Source organism: Xyrauchen texanus, chromosome 10 (genome assembly GCF_025860055.1).
Source record: "Xyrauchen texanus isolate HMW12.3.18 chromosome 10, RBS_HiC_50CHRs, whole genome shotgun sequence".
Classification (NCBI taxonomy): domain Eukaryota; kingdom Metazoa; phylum Chordata; class Actinopteri; order Cypriniformes; family Catostomidae; genus Xyrauchen; species Xyrauchen texanus.
In genome coordinates this window covers 40,055,231-40,075,782 of record NC_068285.1, presented here as the reverse complement: position 1 = coordinate 40,075,782, position 20,552 = coordinate 40,055,231, and the positions used below count along the sequence as shown (strand labels likewise).

General features: G+C 38.7%; 1 protein-coding gene across 3 annotated transcripts in view; it reads right to left on the bottom strand.

Annotated features, from left to right (window-relative positions):
* Positions 1-20,552, bottom strand: part of LOC127650346 (solute carrier family 66 member 2) — a 41,392-nt gene that overhangs the window by 11,522 nt on the left and 9,318 nt on the right. For all 3 annotated transcript variants that reach the window (XM_052135703.1, XM_052135704.1, XM_052135705.1), the window contains one exon: positions 3,149-3,365. In XM_052135703.1, coding sequence (XP_051991663.1) covers positions 3,149-3,365 — 217 coding nt within the window. The remainder of the gene's footprint in view (positions 1-3,148; positions 3,366-20,552) is intronic.

Genomic DNA, 20,552 nt, shown 5'->3' with positions numbered 1-20,552 from the left:
CACTCCTTTCCTGAATCTCAGATATTGGTATTACTGGCACTGCTCTATCCTAGTTTTCTTCCTACCATACTAACAGAAAATATTTTATCTCAATTAATAAAACACAAATCCCCTACTGCTCCTCTCACTCAGGGTATCCCATAGGGTTCCGTTCTGGGTCCTCTATTGTTCATAAATTACGTTCTCTCACTTCAAATCATCCATCGTCATGGTCTCAGTTATCACTGCTACGATGATGACACACAGATTTATAAATCAGCCTGTTTAGATGAAATTCAATAATCAGCTCATTAACAGCCTGTATCAATGATGTAAAAATGTGGTTAAACAGCAAGTTCCTCCAATTCAATGCAGACAAAACAGAGATCATGATTTCTGGACCACAAACACTTACTACAAATATTGACATTTGTATTGATAATGACGGAAATTTGACCAATCCCTCCAAAACCAATAAGAATCTGGGCATTAATTTTGATCCATCTCTCACTTTTGAAGCCCATGTCAGAACCATCACTAAAACAGCATTCTTCCATTTACATCACATTGCACATCTTTAACCCATTCTTAGTTTGAAGAATGCCGAATCACTAGTTCATGCTTTCATAACATCATGTCTTGATTACTGTAACTGCCTCATCATTGGCCTCTTCGTTCTTTTGATTCCAAACTGCTGTTTATCCCCAGATTTCATCTGTCCAATTTTGGTGAAAGATCCTTCAGTGCAATTGCACCTAAACTTGGAGCTCACTGTCTCAGAGCCTCCGCAACATCTCCATTTCCATCTTCAAGTCTCAGCATAAAACTCATCTTTTCTCAGAGTACTATAGAATTGTTAATGAATTACTGTTGGTTATAACTTGTAAACCATATACAGTGCATCCGGAAAGTATTCAAAGCGCTTCAATTTTTACACATTTTGTTATGTTACAGCCTTATTCCAAAATGGATTAAATTAATTATTTTCCTCAAAATTCAAACAAACAACACCCCATAATGACAACGTGAAAGAAGTTTGTTTGAAATTTTAGCAAATTTCTAAAAAAATAAATAAAAAAAAATTGGAATGTTTAACATATTATATCGAATGTAATCTAATCTATTTATAATCCTGAAATTCCTGCAGGAATTGCAAAGTTGGCCCATGATGACTTTTGATTTGGCCCACCTTGACGTATATGACAAGAGTGGAGAAATGTTTTTTGGATAATAAAAGGACAACTTTAATATTTTAATATAATACAGTTTGCAGAGCCTGAAATTTGGCGCAGCATAATTCCTGCAATTTCCACGTTCATAATGCGGGAAATTCCTGCAAACTTCTATTCACTTTACAGTGCAGCTACGAATTAGTAAACCAATAGATACAGATGAACAAATCAAATCAATAAACTTGTATTTGTAACAAACTGTAATTCCAGAAGCTGCGTGAGAAAATCCGCTTTTTCTCACTTTCTCTTTCGTGCAGCAGTGTCAGAAGTGTGAGCGCGTGCAGTGAGGAACTGCTTTGTCGCATAGTTACTGAACTTAAGATGTATAAACTTTCAAGCAACATGCAATTAGTGTTATACCACATCTCCGTAAGTGAGCGATGCAATAAAACTATATCGTTCGTTTATAATCAACAAACATTGTTAACATTGCAAGCGAGTGGGAGTTTCATTTCTTGGCGCTCCCTCATTAGTCACAATGCAGCACATTTGAAAGAAAGGCAGAAATAATTCAAATGCTTTGTGTATTGTCCCAGCTGCATGATGAAGAGAGACAGGTAAACACCTCTTACATCTCTCATATCCATCTCTAGTTCCTGCCAGGGTTGGAAATGAAATGAAGCTCTGGGCAAAAATTTCTCCTGCAGTCTGATCTAGTTCCAAATGAATAAATACATTGCGATCTTCATTTGAATTTGTGCTGACATTTTTGTGCAGATATTTCAGAGTCAGTGGCAGTGTTAAATAGACTTGATGTGGAAAAAAAGAAAAATGTCCCAAAGTTCTCTTTATGTCCCATGGCCCTCAAACAAGTTAGATTTTTGGCTCTTTGTGGAAAATAGTTTGGGCACCTCTGCTCTAATCTACCAATCACATCTCAGATACTTCAGAAACATGACTTCAACTTTTGCTTTTAAAATGGAAGAATGAAATGCCTAAAACTATTTAGTTAAGTATTAAACATAATGAGTGCTATCAATGTTTTCAGTGATGTGCAATGTATCCGTAACCATTTTTATAAAATCTTAAAAAAAAGTTGAGGTTTCATGTCTCTCTCTTTTTTTATTTTTTTTAATCAATGAATATCATTTTTGAGCTTACTTTAAATAAATGCACTTTTTGGACTTACCATACCTTTACCTGCTCCTAGGCAGAGTTTATACACAGGATGAATCCTGTTAACTTGCTATTTAGAACTTAGAAAGGGAGGCCACATGCTGGTGGTGTTATTTTTGATAACTTCTGCATTAATATTACTGCTATATAAAAGTTAACATATGCAGTGCACAGAAGCTTGGTGCTTCACATGCTTTTCATTGAGCTCATTTTCTCAATGCCCATTTGGTACTGATTTGTTTTCAAGTTCGCATTACGAAACATGCTAAACATAAAAGTTAACCATCCTGCTTAATTGCTTAAATATATACTAAGCTAAAAGCTATTTGGTATAGGTAAATTCTTACAAACTGACACAAAGCTTTCTGCAAGCTCAGGGCACCCATAAACGAATTGAGCCCATTACATTGTCAATTATTTCCACCATCCACCAGTGGCACAGAAACACACATACATGTACCATTAATGACAGCAGAGCATAATCAGGGCTGCAAATGCATTACTTACAGCTTTTTTTGAGGAGACAACTGGTTGTTTGCGAAAAGCAAACTTCTGCTGGACATGCATTTCTAGTGAATTATGGAATCTGACACACAGAGTCATTCATTCTGGTGTGCATATGACACTAAAGTAATAAAAGAAACACTCAAATATATTGACTTGCATTGTGTTCTCCATCATTAGCACATTTGTGATGATGCAAGTTGATGACGAAAAAGCACCAGAATCTGAAAGAAAACCATCTTAATGCATTGGGATTTTTTCAGGCCATTTCCCTTTCCCTATTAGTGACCATTTACTAGAACATCAGTTGTACTAACCTCATGCCTTCAGTAGATTTGTTCTGATAGTTGCAGTAGAGCTGTGGAGTTCCCAGCATGGCTTCAGTGAACACGGCCAGAAAACCCAGGGACTCTACGAACAGAACCGAGTCCAAAAGCAGATACGTCACATAGGCTGTCAGCACTGTGAAAGCCACAACACACTGCAGATAATCCACAAATCGACTCCAAGACCAGAAGTAGTTCCAGTCAAATTCTGCGATTCAGAAAGAGACATAGTATTAAATGTAATATTGGAATGAAAACTTCAATTCTTCTTTGTTTAATGCAGTCAACTTAATAGGCAGGAGGCACTTTTGGGTAGTAATGAATTTATCGAGCTCCTCCTTTCAGCAATTTGCTTCTTAGAAACCTGAAAATATTTCACACATATATGCATGGATTATGGTCAACAGTATATTGGTATGGATGGAAGGTTGAATCATAATGTCAGATAGTATATATTAGACCAGAGACTCTCTAAAGTTTGTTCAAACCTGAATTTGATTCCACCCCTTTCCCTACAGGACATTTACAAGCACTTTTAAAAGTTTGATTTCCGTCTTTTTAAAATGTCATGTAAATGCTTTAATCTGACTAACAAACTTAGATAAGGTGACTGTAGTTTGGCATCATCCAGCATGTACACTGATGTGTCAAAATATTATGACCACCTGCCTAATATGCTGTTGGTCCTCCACGTGCCACCAAAAAAAAAACAAAGCTGACCCGCCGAGGCATGGACTCTACAAGTCACCTGAAGTTGTCCTGTGGTATCTGGCACCAAGACATTAGCAGCAGATTCTTCAAGGCCTGTAAATTACGAGGTGGAGCAGCCATGGATTGGACTTGTTGGTCCAGCAGATCGCACAGATGCTCAATCTGATTAAGATCTGGGGAATATGGAGGCAGGGGCAACACCTTGAACTCTTTCAAACCATTCCCGAACAAAGTGTACAGTGTGGCAGGGCGTATTATCCTTCTGAAAGAGGCCATGCCATAAGGAAATACCATTACCATAAAGGGAGTACCTGGTTTGCAACAATGTTTAGGTAGGTGGCACGTATCAAATTTACATCCAGGGTTCCCCAGCAGAACATTGCCCAGAACATCACACATCTCATTGACGTCTTCCCACAGTGCATCCTGATGCCATCACTTCCTCGGGTAAACGGCGCACATGTACACAGCCGTCCACGTGATGTAAAAGAAAGCAGGACTCATCAGACCAGACGACCTTCTTCCACTGCTCCAAGGTCCAGTTCCGATGCTCATGTGCCAATTGTAGGTGCTTTCGATGGTGGACAGGGGTGCAGGCGCAGCCCCATATGCAGCAGGGTAAAATGCACCGTGTTGTGACATAACCATCATTTAAATTTTCTGTGACTTGTGCCACAGTAGAGCTTCTGTCGGACCAGATCAAACAGGATAGCCTTTGTTTCCCTCACACATCGATGAGCCTGGTCGCCTGATTGGTTCATCAGGGTATTCACGAAAATCAGGGGACTCGGGATCCCATTGTACACACTTAACACGCGCTTGTACGTTACTGTGGTGGTAACAAACCTCAGAGCTCAAGGGGTCAAGAGAGTACTAGATACTAGCTTAGAAATGTATTTTATTACAATATGTGCGCATGCAAAGATTATATATTGTTAATAGCGATCACTTCCAATATCAAAAAGTACTGGTGTTCACGTGAACCTTTTCAAGCAGACTCAGTGCGGTTTGCTGGTGTGCATATCAATTCAAAAAAGCATTTTCATACCAATCAAACAAAATGAATTCTGATGTCAAACGGACTCTGCACAAAAAGCTTCCTTAGATCCCCAACACAGGAATTGATACAAGAGCTTTACAATGATCAGTGAGACCAGTTCTCAGAACTCTAGAAATTCAGGACAGACAATTCTGACTGAATTCTGACCTAAAATGATCCAGTTTGCCAATTATTTCTGACCTCATGTGGATGGAGTCTGAGCTTTGAGAGCTCATAAGCCTTCAAGCTTTCTGCCAGTACGCTGATGGAAGAGATGGAGGACACCGGAAGCTTAAACAACAGTTATTATTATAAACATCAATGGAAATATCAAAGCAACAAAGGACAAGCAGGGGCTGAAACCACATTACCAGGGCCATGTCAAGGTGGCATGAAGAAATGTTAGGGCTTAAGGGACAAAGCTAAAAAGAGAACGATGACACAAATGAACAGAGGTCAAAAGCACTGCTATGATCGGTCTAGACTGGACTGAAGCAAGAAAAACATGCTATCTTTAGTGTAGTACTGGAAAAGTAAAACATAAATCCAGTGATTCAGGCATTCTATGATATCAGCTGTGCTCTCGAAACACTTTGAAGAAGGATCCAAGCCTAGATCCAAGTGTGTTGGTGTAATCCTAGTGTTTTGCCATTAAAAACTATGCCTCGTTACTTTTGTTCATACATAGGGAGAAGGATATGAGCAAACCTCCAAGGCAAAGTATACAAATTTGCAGTGTAACTTGCCCGGCACCATACGTGCAATGGATATGAAAGATAACTTGTTTCAAAGTGATCAGGCTTTTTGCCAGGCAGACGATAAAATTGACAACAATAAATCCAATAGACCCTAATTGAAAGAGCCATAGGGACCAGAAGATCATAGGCATTAACCCTTAAATGCATGGGAATTTTACCAAACACTTTTACATTTTCAGGTCTGTTACAGGTATGTATGTAGAGAGGGCATATACAGTTTGATAGATGATTATGCTGACAGAAATTCCCAATTCATCTGCGCTATACAGTTTCATTTTGCCTGTGGTCAAAAGACCACGCGCACTGTCAAAACATTTACTTCTGTTGGAATTGGGTTGCTTCGATTCATAGGAGCGATTCATGTAGTAGGATTCTACATCTCTAACTAACTATGCAATAATTCAAAAACCCTCAAGATTCAGACGCTACCTTTTTTAAATGTCAATGTCAATATTATAATGTTTATAATATTATAAAGTTATATTATTAAAATACACTGACTCAATTGCGATTCGGCCGATACCTTTTTAAAACGTTCATGTCATAATAATATTCAAAAACGTATCTTTAATGTGGATTGATGACAGCAGGCATGCTTCAGATCATTTGTGAGTCACTCTTAGGGACAAGGCTGTTGTGGGTTTAGGAGCTACTTTTAGCGATAAAATGATTCATGAATTACTCTTAGATGAACATTTTACAAGCACTAAAATTAGAAGTGATGCACATTTTTAAGAGTTGCTTCTACATTTTCAAGTTAGGAGCAGAGGTGGGTAGAGTAGCCAAAACTGTACTAGAGTAATTTTTTTTTTTTTTTAAAGGAATTGTACTTCTACTTAAGTAGAAGTGCTAACATAAATAATTACTTGAGTAAGAGTAAGAAAGTAACTCATTACTTTCACAAATGACATAATGTGTGTTTACTCCACTATAATCCATTACATAATACACACTGAACATGTATTACAGAATTATTATTATTATTAACACTTTCCCCGCCAAACACGGAATTTTCCGTGTTTTATGAAAAAAAAACGCTTCCCCGCCAAACACTTTTTTTCCGGGTTTCCGTGTTTTAGGTGTTATACGGTAAGGAAGACCCCTGCGCATGTTTTGAAAGAGTACGCAACTCAAAGAAACAGACTGCGAACATGAAGAAATGGAGTATTGAGAAGCTCAAAATATCAGACATAAACATGCCTTTTTCTCAGCTTTTTGTCTGAAATGTTGTTTTTTTGACAAAACCGACCTCTGTTCAAGTCGCAATAAAAAAAGAACAAATGAAGATAAAATAAAATTGTTTTTTTTTGCCTAAAAGCAGAGGCTCAGATCTTTATTGTGATATATAGCATCTTCATATATTCATGGAAGAAAATATTCTGCGGGCCATTAAAATTTAGCGAAAATCGTCAAAAACCCTGGCGGTGGCTGGCAACTTTTTTTTAAAAACGCTGGCGGGGAAAGAGTTAAATGGAAATTCTGTCATCATTTACAATCATGTTGTTCCAAACCCATATGACTTTCTTTCTTCCATGCAACACAATAAGGAGATATTAGACAGAGTCACCATTTACTTTCAGTGGGGTTTTGTTTTCACTATATTTTGAAAGTGAATGGTGACTGAAACGGTTAGTCCCTAACATTCTGTCAAGCATCTTTTGTGTTCCACATAATACAGAAGGTCAAATGGGTTTGGAACAACATGAGGGTAGGGAAATGATGACATTTAATATAAAATTATGGCTGAGCTATCACTTTAAAGGGACAGTTCACCAAAAAGTTTAAATTCTCTCATTATTTACTCACCCTCATGCCATCCCAGACGTGTATGACTTTCATTCTTCGGCAGAACACAAATTCAGATTTTTAGAAGAATATTTCAGCTCTGTAGGTCGATACAATGCAAGCGAATGGGTGGCAACATTTTTATGGTCCAAAAAGCACATAAAAGGCATCATAAAAGTAATCCATATGACTCCAGTGTTTTAATCCTATCTTCTGAAGTGATATGATAGGTGTGGGTGAGAAACAGATCAATATTGTAGTAATTTTTTGCTAGAAATCGATCTCTAACCCAGCAGGGGTGAATGTGAATCAACAAAATACAAAGAAGAATGTGAAAGTGATCTGTTTCTCATCCACACCTATCACATCACTTCTAAAGTTATTGCTTTAACCACTGGAGTTTTATGTATTATTTTTTGAGCTTTAAAATGTTGGCATCCATTCACTTGCATTGTATGGTGCAAAAGAGCAGAGAAATTATTGATTTGAGTTCAGCAGATGAAAAAAGTCATACACATCTGGCATAAGGGTGAGTAAATGATGAGAAAATTAAAACATTTTGGGTGAACTATCCCTTTAAGGGCTCTTGGCAGATCTGGATGAATTTGTCAATGTTTGGAAACCTTTCTAGTAATTATTACGTTTACAACAAGAACAATGTCCCAGAGGGACATTATATATATAATGCTGAAATATAAGCCAAAGCTAGATCGTGCTTTATTAATGCCTATTTTCACTATGTCATAGCTTTTAGTGGTTAGTTCAGTGTAGTTACAGTTTTCATTGTCTAAATAAATTAATTTAGATCATTAGCTCTGTACACAGTACTGCCGCTCCCTAACCGCAGAGCATGCAGCCTATGTAGGGCACCACATGCAGAAATGCTGTCTGTTTGTGCTCCAGTTGTCAATCACACGTTCGGTTAAGCAAAAGGCATTTACACTTAATTTGGATGTTTACACTGATTTATACAGTTAATCCACCTGAAATAGCTGCGATAGTTTCCAGTACCCCCACGAGGGCATGGAGTAAATGCATAAATACTGCTTATGACATGCAGGACAAAGCATACTAATATATTTCTGCACTGATTTAAAAATGTACACTTAAAAACTGATGTCATAAGAGGCCAGTTACAGAATCACCCTGAAAATGACCATCACCATGACACAGAAAAGCCCGCGTTATCATTAGAGCCATAAGTTACCTAAAGGCGTGCTGCCTTAAGTTGGATCTGCAATTTCAATCTTGAAACATCAGCTTGTCTTAACAAAACTTTTTTTTTCACTGTGCGGAGCGGAGAAAGTGTTTCACTTCGTTAGAAGAGCATGATGATGCAGCAGTGATGACTCGGCTTGAGTTACAGTCTGTGACAGCTTGCGCAGCTGTGAACGTCCGCTGTCGTAAAAGGATCATTCGATAATCTCTCAATAAATTGCGCATTAACTAAAATTAAACCCAATAATGTAACAGCGAGAATGACACCCAATGCAAAGCAAAAGTTTTTTGTTTCATTAAAAATGTACTTGAGTGAGACTTTTAAACCTTCTCTAAAAGTATTTCCCACCCCCCCCAAAAAAAGTTACTCAAGTAAATGTAACAGAGTAAATGTAGCACATTACTACCCACCTCTGGTTAGGGGCTACTTTTAGCCATAGGATTTTTTGTGAATAAAATACTGATACATATATCTATAACAAATGGATCTATAAAATGACCAAATTTTCAAGACAATTAGAAAACAATAGAATAAAATCTGATTTATTTTTCAAGTATCAAAGAGATGATAACAACAACTTACATTTATATAGCGCTTTTCTCAAACTCAAAGTGCTTTACATAGTATATCTCCTCAACCACCACCACCTGCTGGCCTCCCTAATACCACTTCCAGCAGCAACCTTGGTTTTCCCCAGGAGGTCTCCCATCCAGGTACTGGCCAGGCTCAACCCTGCTTAGCTTTAGTGGGCAACCAGGCAATAGCCGCAGGGTGATATGGCAGCCATGATGCAACAAATCAGGACAAATCTAGAACAAGATTCATGACATTCACGCTGAAACTTCATGAGACGTAACTCCTTGTCAAATACAAACACCCACAACACCCTAGCGTCTAGCGGTGAGTTTTGCATGGGCAAACAGCACTCACAATTTATTCAGAAAATTTAAATATGTAGTTTTAGAAGGAAAGTTACTTGTAGCAAAAGGTCAGCTAGGCGAAAGTGAACATTAAAAGGAACACACTTGAAGGAACCACATTAAGAAAAGGCATGAATGACTAATTGTCCTCACATTGATTATGAGGTCAGCCATATTACACTAATGACTGTGGCCAATGTGGGACTCTCAGTGCGCCGGCCGAGTCAACACAACCCACACAGACAACAGCGTGACTGCTGAGCAAATGCAGCACATGGCCATGCCACAGTTTTCCAAACAAGTTACTGTACCATGAGTTGATATTTATACCGCTCAACTTCAACTTTCCATGAATTCCCGCAATGGAATAATGAAAAACATTTGGAATATTTTATGCAGATATCGATGAATGGATAATGGCAGAGAAACTCAATACACATGAGTAACAGAAGCAGAATTTGATCACCATGTAAAGATATCTACAGCATTTCAAAGCATTTTCAAGCAATTCAAACTGATTCTGAATTTATTCACACCTAATTTGAAAGATAAGATCCAAGTCTGTCAGGAGAGAAATATTTCAACGGTCTCATCGCTAGAACCGAAAAATCTATTTCCGATCATGCCATCACAAACAAACACAGAGACATGTTTTATCCCAAAATCTAAAAAATAAATAAATACACTGATGAGCCAAAATATTATGACCAATGACCTAATGGTCATTTATGCCTAATATGCTGTTGGTCCTCCACGTGCTACCAAAACAGCATGGACGTCCCCTGAAGGTGTCCTGTGGTATCTGGCACCAAGGCATTAGCAGAAGATCCTTTAAGTCCTGTAAGTTGCGAGATAGAGCAGCCATGGATTGGACTTGTTGGATCAATATGGAGGCTAGCGCAACACCTTGAACTCTTCATTACGTTCCTCAAACCATTCCCGAACAATGTGTGCAGTGTGGCAGGGTGCATTATCCTTCTGAAAGAGGCCATGCCATGAAGGGTTGAACCTGGTCTGCAACAATGTTTAGGTAGGTGGCAAGTGTCAAATTATGATCAACATGAATGGCTGAAGAAGATCATCATGAATGGTTTCCCAGAAGAACATTTCCCAGAGCATCACACTCCCACAACTGGCTTGTCGTTTTCCCACATTGCATCATGTGCAATCACTTCCCAAGGTAATCAGCGCACATGTATACGGCAGTCCATGTGAAACCGGGACTCATCAGACCAGGTGACCTTCTTCCACTGCTCCAAATCCAGTTCTGATGGTGAACACTAGACAGGGGTCACATCATGGCCACTCTAACCGGTCTGCGACTACGCAGCAGGGTGCGATGCACTGTGTGTTGGGACACATTCCTCCCTGGCCTTGTTAGAAGATGATCAACATTATTCGCTTCACCCGTAAGTGGTCATAATATTTTGGCTCATCTGTGTATGAACATGTATTTATATCATTAAGCCTTGGTCTTTAATCCAGTTAGTACTTTTGTAATATCATGTGTGACACCATTTTTGGTGTGTAATCACCATCGTAAAATGTTATCGAGCTGGTAAACTCAGTTGGATGACTAGAGATGTTGATTCAGGCCTGGCAGACGGCTATCTAAGCAACCATCAGAGGAGAATGATGACCGGTTTATGACATTTCAAAAGGATTTATTGAAGTATTGATATCTAACGACAGTGCCATTTCGGATGACATTTGAAAATCAGATCAATTACTGTGCTTTTGTCAGCAGCTTGACTGGAGGAGACGAGCGGGAGTCAGAGTGAGAGAAAGCTTTTTTTTTTAGAGTGGTGTTTGATGGACAGATTATGAGAGAGCAGAGGAAATTCTGCACAAGGAATCTAAAGAATGTGACTTGTATGATATTTTAATTGAAAGTCTATAAAATTGTTAATGTGTTTTAAATCCAGCACATCATTGAAGTTATCAGTAATTAGAGCGTGTCTGATAAATTTCCAAACAACACATCTTAATTAAATATTTAAAAGGTATTTGATGTTAAAATACTTTTTCCTTTTCAAGTTTAGTGTTCAAAGAAAAATGTTTTATGATTAGTTGTTTTTTATTCTTTGCACAATTTAGCATTGCTTTCAGAACAGACCAGTAAATCTATTTTTGAGAACCACTGCCCTGGAAGACAACCTGACTAAAGAAGTTCATGTACCATCTCCAGTTGACCATTTAATACTGTCCTTTCACAAATGCTGCTACTCTTTTCTTTTATATCTCTACTACAAAAGAAAAACTTTCACAGGACTATATATAGACATCCTTAAAAGTGCCAAGTGTGTCGGGACTGTATCAGGTCTGTGTGGAGCATAGCATGAATCTTGTCCAGTCTCATGGCTCATCATAAAGAGAACAAATCACAGACCGGTCTCGTACACATCAGTGGGCACACTTATGTGAGTAAGGAATTATGGGCTGTAAATATCCTTCCAGGTGGCAGGAATCAGTGTAATAATCAGGGCCGTCTGGAACACACAGATAACAGAAGCAACCTGCAGAAGAAGAGAAACACCTCTAGCTGGGCTTAGACTCATCAGGAGGTCTGTGATACAAGCCATGCCACAACCACATGTAAATCAGCAGGCCTGAAATAGACAGTACAACATTCAGCATTAAAAAACACTACCTGATCCAGTCTTGTTCCAGGTTCCATACAAGTTAAGCTCTATCGACAGCACCGATTTGATTACCACAGAAAATGATTTCATCCTGTTCCTCAAATGGTATAAAAACAAAATTGTGTTCAGTGATGCAATTACAATGGAAGGCATTGCGGAATAAACGTTAAAGTGCATATCTGGCATCATTATGACATCTAAACACTTTTACAATAGTGCATGACTTGTAAGGTATTTTAACGTTTGCATTAGGTAACAAATAGCATTTACAAGCTTGTTTGAGTGCGACTGAATTTCATGGTAGCTGTCCTGGGTAGGGTTGGTAAGTTAAGGTCACGCTTAATTTGGGACATAAAAGGTCCAACTAAAGTCCAAAGTATACTTCGATCAGACGTGAACACTGAGTGTCTGCATGCTGGACAGGTGACGGAAATCTCGTCATCAGCAGAGTGCTCGAGCACTGAATGGGCACAGCCCGATTTTTTTAATAGTGCGTCTTTGAACGCGCAGAATGTGCATGTGCCTGGAATCATTTGCATAAATTAGTGGATCCACAAGGTGGCAATACACACATTTGAGCTGTTGCTGTCAAGAAGAAATGCTAGATGTAATTGCTGCTAAACATCATGAGTCTATACAAAGGTATAGACAACAACAGTAGATACAATGATCAGCCACAACATAAAAACACACTGACAGGTGAAATTAATTACATTTATTATCTCGTTACAATGGCACCTGTCAAGGGGTGGGATATATTAAGCAGTCAGTTCTTGAATTTCATGTGTTGGAAGCAGGAAAAATGGGCGAGCGTAAGGATCTGAGGGACTTTGACAAGGGCCAAAGTGTGATGGCTAGTAAACAGGGTCAGAACATCTCCAAAACAGCAGGTCTTGTGGGGTGTTCCCAGTATGCAGTGCTTAGTACCTACCAAAAGTGTTCCAAGGAAGGACAACTGGTGAACCGGCGACAGGGTCATGGGCAACTAAGGCTCATAGATGCACATTTGGAGTGAAGGCTTGCCCGTTTGGTCCAATTCCACAGAAGAGCTACTGTGGCACAAATAGCTGAAAAACTCAATTCTGTCCATGATAGAAAGGTGTCAGAACACACAGTTCATCACAGCTTGCTGCTTATGAGACTGTGTAGCCACAGACTGGTCAGATTGCCCATGCTGACACCTGTCCACCAACCTGCTACACAGCAAAAATTGTTCAGAAATGTTTTGAGGAACATGACAAAGAGATCAAGGTGTTGAATTGGCCTCCAAATTCCCCAGATCTCAATCCGATCCATGGAGGCCCCACCTCACAACTTACAAGACTTAAAGAATCTGCTGCTAATTTCTTCTTTTTCATGAGACCAAGCTTTAAAACACACACGGTTTTGAAAATATAGCCACAACACATTGATTTACAAAAATGAAAATTCTCTCATAATTTACTTACTTTTAAGCCATCCCAGATGTGTATGACTTTCTTTCTTCAGCAGAACAGAAGTGAAGATTTCTATAAGACCATTTCAGCTCAGTTTGTCCATACAATGCAAGTAAACGGGTACCATCAGGCTGCTGGCGGTTTGACGGCATATTTAGGCAGCATAAGTAATCCACACAACTCTAATCGATCAATTAATGTCTTGTGAACCGAATTGATAGCTTTGCGCAAAAAATAAATTGCTTCCTACCAGCATTCGACGCATCAGTGGCGTACGCGCTATGGCACGCTCATGCAAGCAGTCGGAAGCATGTGCTTTGTATTAAACAGAGGAATGAGCGTCACACGAGAGTTAGTTCATTTCAAACAGAAATACAGCGCTGAGTGGAAGCAACGATACAAAGATAAAAACATTTTAATTATCGATTTGTTTCTTACACCAAACTATCGATTTGCTCAGGAGACATTAATTGATGGACTGGACTCATAAGGATTACTTTAATGCTACCTAAATGTGCCTTTTGGACTATCAAACAGCCAGCAGCCTGATGGCACCCGTTTACTTGCACAGACAAACTCTATGGACAAACTGACCTGAAATCTGCTTATAGAAATCTTCACTTTGGTTCTGCTGTAGAAGGAAAGTCATACACATCTGGGATGGCTTAAAGGCAAGTAAATAATGAGCGGATTTTCATTTTTGTGTGAACTAACCCTTTAAACATTATATGTTAAAATCATAACTAGGGCTGGGTATCGAGTTCGATACACTTCAGGCACTGACCGAATTGCAATCGAGTATCGAAAAATATCTTGTCGTTCAGTACCAAATTAGCATGCTAGATGTGCCCAAATCTAAAAGTGCCGGTGATTGGCTGTGGATAGGCATTAAGGAAAAACAAGTTTATGCCAGTTACGCCCAGAGATGTGTATGCGTCTCAACCCCCATAGATGTAAAACATGTGGAAAATATCAAAAGTGTGGCTACATTTCACCAGGCTCGGTGCCAACAGCGCACAATGCAATATTTGCATCAAGATAATTGCTGCCAAGACTGGCAACATTACAAATCTGATGAAGCACTTGACAGTGCACAGAATAGTGAAAAGTACCAGAAAGGGACCATTTATATGGGCAGACTCCACCCATATGACCCATAAATGCATAATCAATGCCAAACCATACATTCATCCACCTACAACCGTAGTTTCACTGCTAAATTGATGATTTAGACTACTTTACACCTCAAACTGTTGAATGGAAGTATTAAAATAAGTGCTTTACAAAAATATGATCTTCATATTTCTACTTTGAAACCCTCCAATACATTGACTGCCATTGTAAGTTATTTACTGTACATGTGATTTTTGCATGATTTTATAAATGGAGGACCGAGTTGAAATTATTTTCTGTGGTAATTTCACAGTCTAATAGACTAATCTCAGTATGAATTGTATAAGGTTACTAAGCTCAAGAATACACAAAGATTAGCTGCAGACGTTCTGACGTTGAACATTCAATTCTATTCTATGTTACAAACTCTATGAATCAGTACATGTTAACGTAGGGTGGGTTATAAAAAAATTAGTGCCAGCTTTTAGACAAAAATAAGATGTATACAAATCCACAATAAGCCACTCTTCATGACACATTTTGGAGAATAGTGCAATATATCTCCAGATACAGACATAATGTGCAGAAATTAATACACACACACACACACACACACACACACACACACACACACACACACACACACACACACACACACACACACACACACACACACACATATTAATCCATAAAGCCTGTATGTGTGTATGCCCATGCAGGGTAAGGTAAAAGGGCTCAGTAGTGCTGGAGGCAGTGCGTGTGGAGAGGGCCGGATTCAAAGAGGCAGTGGTGTTTGCCACACTCTATCGTGTGTATTGAGTGCTGTTCCAGTGCTTTACCCCGCTGTGCATGTGCATATCGCTGCTGCCAGCAGGGCAGTGTGTGGGAAAGACTGCAATGGCTTATAAACAGCAACCCCAAAAAGCTCATCCTCTTTTTCAGCTCACACCCACAGTCTTACATGCAGAGCGACAACTGCAACATGCAGATACTATGCGGCAAATAGAGGAGAGTATTACAGATATACTGTCAAATGATGGTGAAGCCAGATTTTAATGTGTTCTCAAGCAAAGCTGGCCAAAAATGAAGCTTTAGTTTAACCAAGCACTCATGGTTTGGATTTATTTTGACAGATGAAAGTATTCTTCAACAAGATTTATTTTATTTTACCCCCCTTTTTCTCCCAATTTGGAATGCTCAATTCCCACTACTTTGTCGGTCCTCATGATTACTCACCTCAATCCAGGTGGCGTAGGACAAGTGTCAGTTGCCTCCGCTTCTGAGACCATCAATTCGTGAATTTTATCACATGGTTCGTTGTGTATGACACCGCTTAGACTCCACATGTGAGTCTCATGCTTCTCTCCGCGATCCACGCACAACTTACCACGCACCCCATTGGGAGTGAGAACCACTAATAGCGACCACAAGGAGGTTACCCCATGTGATTCTATCCTCCCTCGCAACCGGGCCAATTTTGTTGCTTAGGAGACCTGGCTGGAGTCACTCAGCACAACATGGATTCGAACTCCAGGGGTGGTTGTCAATGTCAATACTCGCTGAGATACACTGGCCCTTTTCAACTAGATCTTTAATAGTTCTTAACCAACCTTACCCTGATATTACAATTACTTTAAGTTCAGTCATTAAATTCATCATGGGGCTAGCTGAGACAATTAACTTAAAAAAAACCTGTCATCCACAATAATTTTTTTTTTTTTAAATACATTTTAATACACTTATTACATTTTGGTTTTAATTGAACCACTATCTCATAGTATGTTATGTTTACATTTTTAGAAACTGTCATCTTTTTGCACTACTGAGTACTGGTCGGCGCTGCACTGTCTATTGTCCTGTTCATTGTCAGTAATTTGTTGTACTGTCCTGTACTTTTTGCACATGTTTGCACGTGCACTTTATATAGGTATATATAGGTAGTTTATATAGGTATTTTATTCCGTTGTGTAGTCTCATGTGGTCCTATGTTGGTCCTTTGTTGTTTTTATGTAGCACCATGGTCCTGGAGGAACGTTGTCTCGTTTTGCTGTGTACTGTACTAACTGTATATGGTTGAAACGACAATAAAAACCTACTTAACTTGACTAACCTTTGTTAGTCTACAACTACCAAATAATTTATTAGGATTATAAAACGGGATAATACCACCATTAAATAAATATTCCGTGTTCAATAGAACTTAAGCTCAGTCAACAGCATTTGTTGCATTATGCTGATAACCACAAAATATTATTTGGTCTTGTCTCTCCTTTTCCAAGTAACCATGTTAGCCAATTATCTGGCATGCTCCCTCTTTGTCTAGAATTTAAATTGTCTGCTTCACTGCAGTGAGCTACGAGTTTTTATTTATACCCTCCTCCTCCCTAGCAGCACAGGTCTAGATCTACTTCAAGGATATTCAATGTATGTCTAATTGTGCATCAGCAGCGTAAGCAGATTTAGTCTGTCACTAACTTGTCATACCCATTATAATACTTGAAAATGTTTTCTGAAAGTTGTCATGACTGAAATGTAGCTGATATGTTGTCATATCAGGGTAAGGAATGACATTAGCCACCATCATTCGTTATTACAGAATTGATGGCAGGAGACTATTCATCCCCTTAAGTCAAAACCCCAAACACACTCATTCCACATGGCTGTGCACTTTCTAAAGAATGAGTTTCTAAAAGCAACAAATCAACTCTTCCTCAAAATCACTCAGTTTTCCTCAGGGTCTGTCCCTCTTTCCTGCTTTACTCCCTCAGGGCCACTTTGTGTACATTCACTCTCTCCATTTATACTGGAGAAAAGAGGCGTTCAAGCTGGGGACCCAGTATGATTGACATGTAAACAGAGTGCACCTTCGGCCACCCGTTTCTTCTTTCAGCATGGCTTCAGCCTACACACCAAAAGAAATCCATCAGTTCCCCGCTCTAATTACAACTAAGTGAAATGGAAAGACATGTGAAAGAGACATTCGGACAGTTAAATGAATGACAGTTCTGGTTCTGCTGGTCATCATCCAGATCCACACAATCTGTTTAATAGAAAGACTTTCCAGTACTAACTGCTGCCCAAACTGCAAATCTGTCAACAGTAGCAAACATTGGATTAAGATGTTATCGTTGCTGTAAACGCCAGACTGAATTCACATGCCAAAATGGGAAACAACCACTTCATCTTGATGAGACCGCATTTGCGGTTTGATAGAGCGATTTCAAACATATAAAAATATCATAGCACTAGCCTCTCAATACTTCGTGTGTGCCAAAATGTATTTTACATACTCTGAGTTGTCAATCGTCTGATAATCTGTCATCACTCAAATAAAACATTAACAATTTATTTGATACATGATACATTTTAATAAGGTTGCATCATTAATATTTAAGTTATTCTACAATATATGCTTTGATATGCATGTATGACTTTTTAATAGTAATAGGACAGCAGCTGGCACTTAAAGCTGAAGTGTGCAATATCTGCACTGATAGCGTCACCAAACGACGCTACTTTTATGTTTGAAAAACATACCAAACATTGTTCAAGAAACGTGTTTGGCTCAGTCACCAAAGTTTGGTCCTTATAGTGCTTAAAGAAAGGCAGACTGACCAGACAAAAAAAATCATTCTAGTCACATTCTTCGGAAAGATTCAGGAAAAATACTTATTTATTTGAAAGTCCCCATACTCCGATAGAGTACCTGTGATCAGATGCTAATTGAGGCTGCTGTGGTTACCTGTAGGGATAATGCACCAGAGCTGAGTCTCCATGTAGGAGGGGAGGCCCATTTACATCCATTACTACACAACCACAAAGACCCCAGCAGTCTTGCCCAGCACAAAATACATTTATAAATATCTGCTCATGGACAGAACCTCCTGCTTCAAGCTTGCATGATGGATATAATGATAACAGTGTGATCCATATGGACAATCTGAAAGCAGGTTTGGCAGTTGGCAGCACTGCAATACTAGCCCTGATTTATTGAATGTTTGGATAGCATTTAGGAGCCTTAGTTGACAAAGAGCAAATTGACAACTCTATTTGTTCTGGCCTCAACAAGCGAATAGCCAATTTCAGCTCGACCTGGGATAGATTAGAATACACCTCCATTATTCAGGTCTATTCGATCAATGAGCTTGCAAGCAAAGCAGCAATTGTCAAACACTTCTCAGCTTCTCCTGAACACACTTCTAATGAGGTGTGTGTGAGGGCTGGCGGGCATACGTGATCAATAGTGTGAATGATGCGAAAGACAGAGCACAACAAATCTACTTTTCAAAAAGAGAAATCTACATCTTGGAAAAAAACAGTTTCTTTAGCAGAAAATACAGGATATACCTCTTGCTGATTTAAACAGATTTAAGGTGTGAATTGGAGTGGTGGTGGCGAAGTGGGCAAAAGCACATAACTGTTAATCAGAAGGTCGCTGGTTCGATCCCCACAGCCACCACCATTGTGTCCTTGAGCAAGGCACTCAACTCCAGGTTGCTCTGGGGGGATTGTTCCTGTAATAGGTGGACTGTACGTCGCTTTGGATAAAAGAATCTGCCAAATGCATAAATGTAAATGTAAAAAGGTATAAATGCCATTACAATAATTTTAGGTAAGGGTTTTAATTAAATGTAATATACTAAAAGGTCTTAAACATCTACACAAGTGCAAGAATGCATAAATTCTAGCAATGCAAGTTTGGTTTTCTGAGATGTTGCAGGTCCAATAACGCAACGCAAGTTTGCAATGCATTTGCTGCAATTCTACAACATTTCTGTTGTGAATAATACACTGTTTTTAATAAAAACATGCTACACAATGTAATATCCTATTCTGTCTAAACCACAGAATAGTTTCTAAAACGTGAAGAGTTCAATGTAGTCAATCAATGTAGTCAATACTGTACTTCAGAATACTATTATTCATTATATGATATTCAGGAGCTCAGGGGGGTTTCTGGACCGTTTTGTCATTGTGTTTATATTGAAAAGCTTAATCATATGTTTAATCCATGTTTAAAGTTTATACTGAACATTTTTCCAAATGTATGAATATTTGGTTAAAGTTTACTTTTTTATTTTAATTTGTTATTTTGGACATAACTGTCAACTAAAAAAAATTATTTATCATAGAGTAAACTTTACTGGAATGAATTAATTAGTCATGATGAAATATTGACTAAATTTGACAGTCATTTTCGTCAAAAGAGAAAAATTATTATGTAAAAACTAACACAGGGTCTACATCGGTGAGTAATAAGTTATTTAGCAAACTATAGTGACTTATAGTATGTTCATGTGAAGTCAATGCAAGATACTGTGTGAACACGTGAGCTACTCTGTAAAGCTTTCGATCTTAGCTCTCATAAATGTGCAATGGATATTAAGATTTAAAATGACTTGCATTGAGTTTCTCTCCAAACATATAATATGCCTTCAGAAGACTTGGAATATGGTGCATGAGTCACATGGATTCATTTTATGGTCTTTTAAGTTGCTTTTTTAAGCTTTGAAGTGAATCACTATCAACTGCAATTGTTTAGAATAGACGGACAAGGATATATATTCCTTTTTGTGTTAAGCAGAAGAAAGTCTTAAGGGTTTGGAACGATATGTGGGTCATCATGATCACACGGGAGGTCGGCATGTTGTTTCTGATAGTTACGGTACACTAGGATCGGTGACATTATGCCAACTCATGGACCGGCATTATCAATCAGATATGTTTGGATTGGTTTAAGTTCGCTTGCTTACCCCATGGTGCACCCGGAAT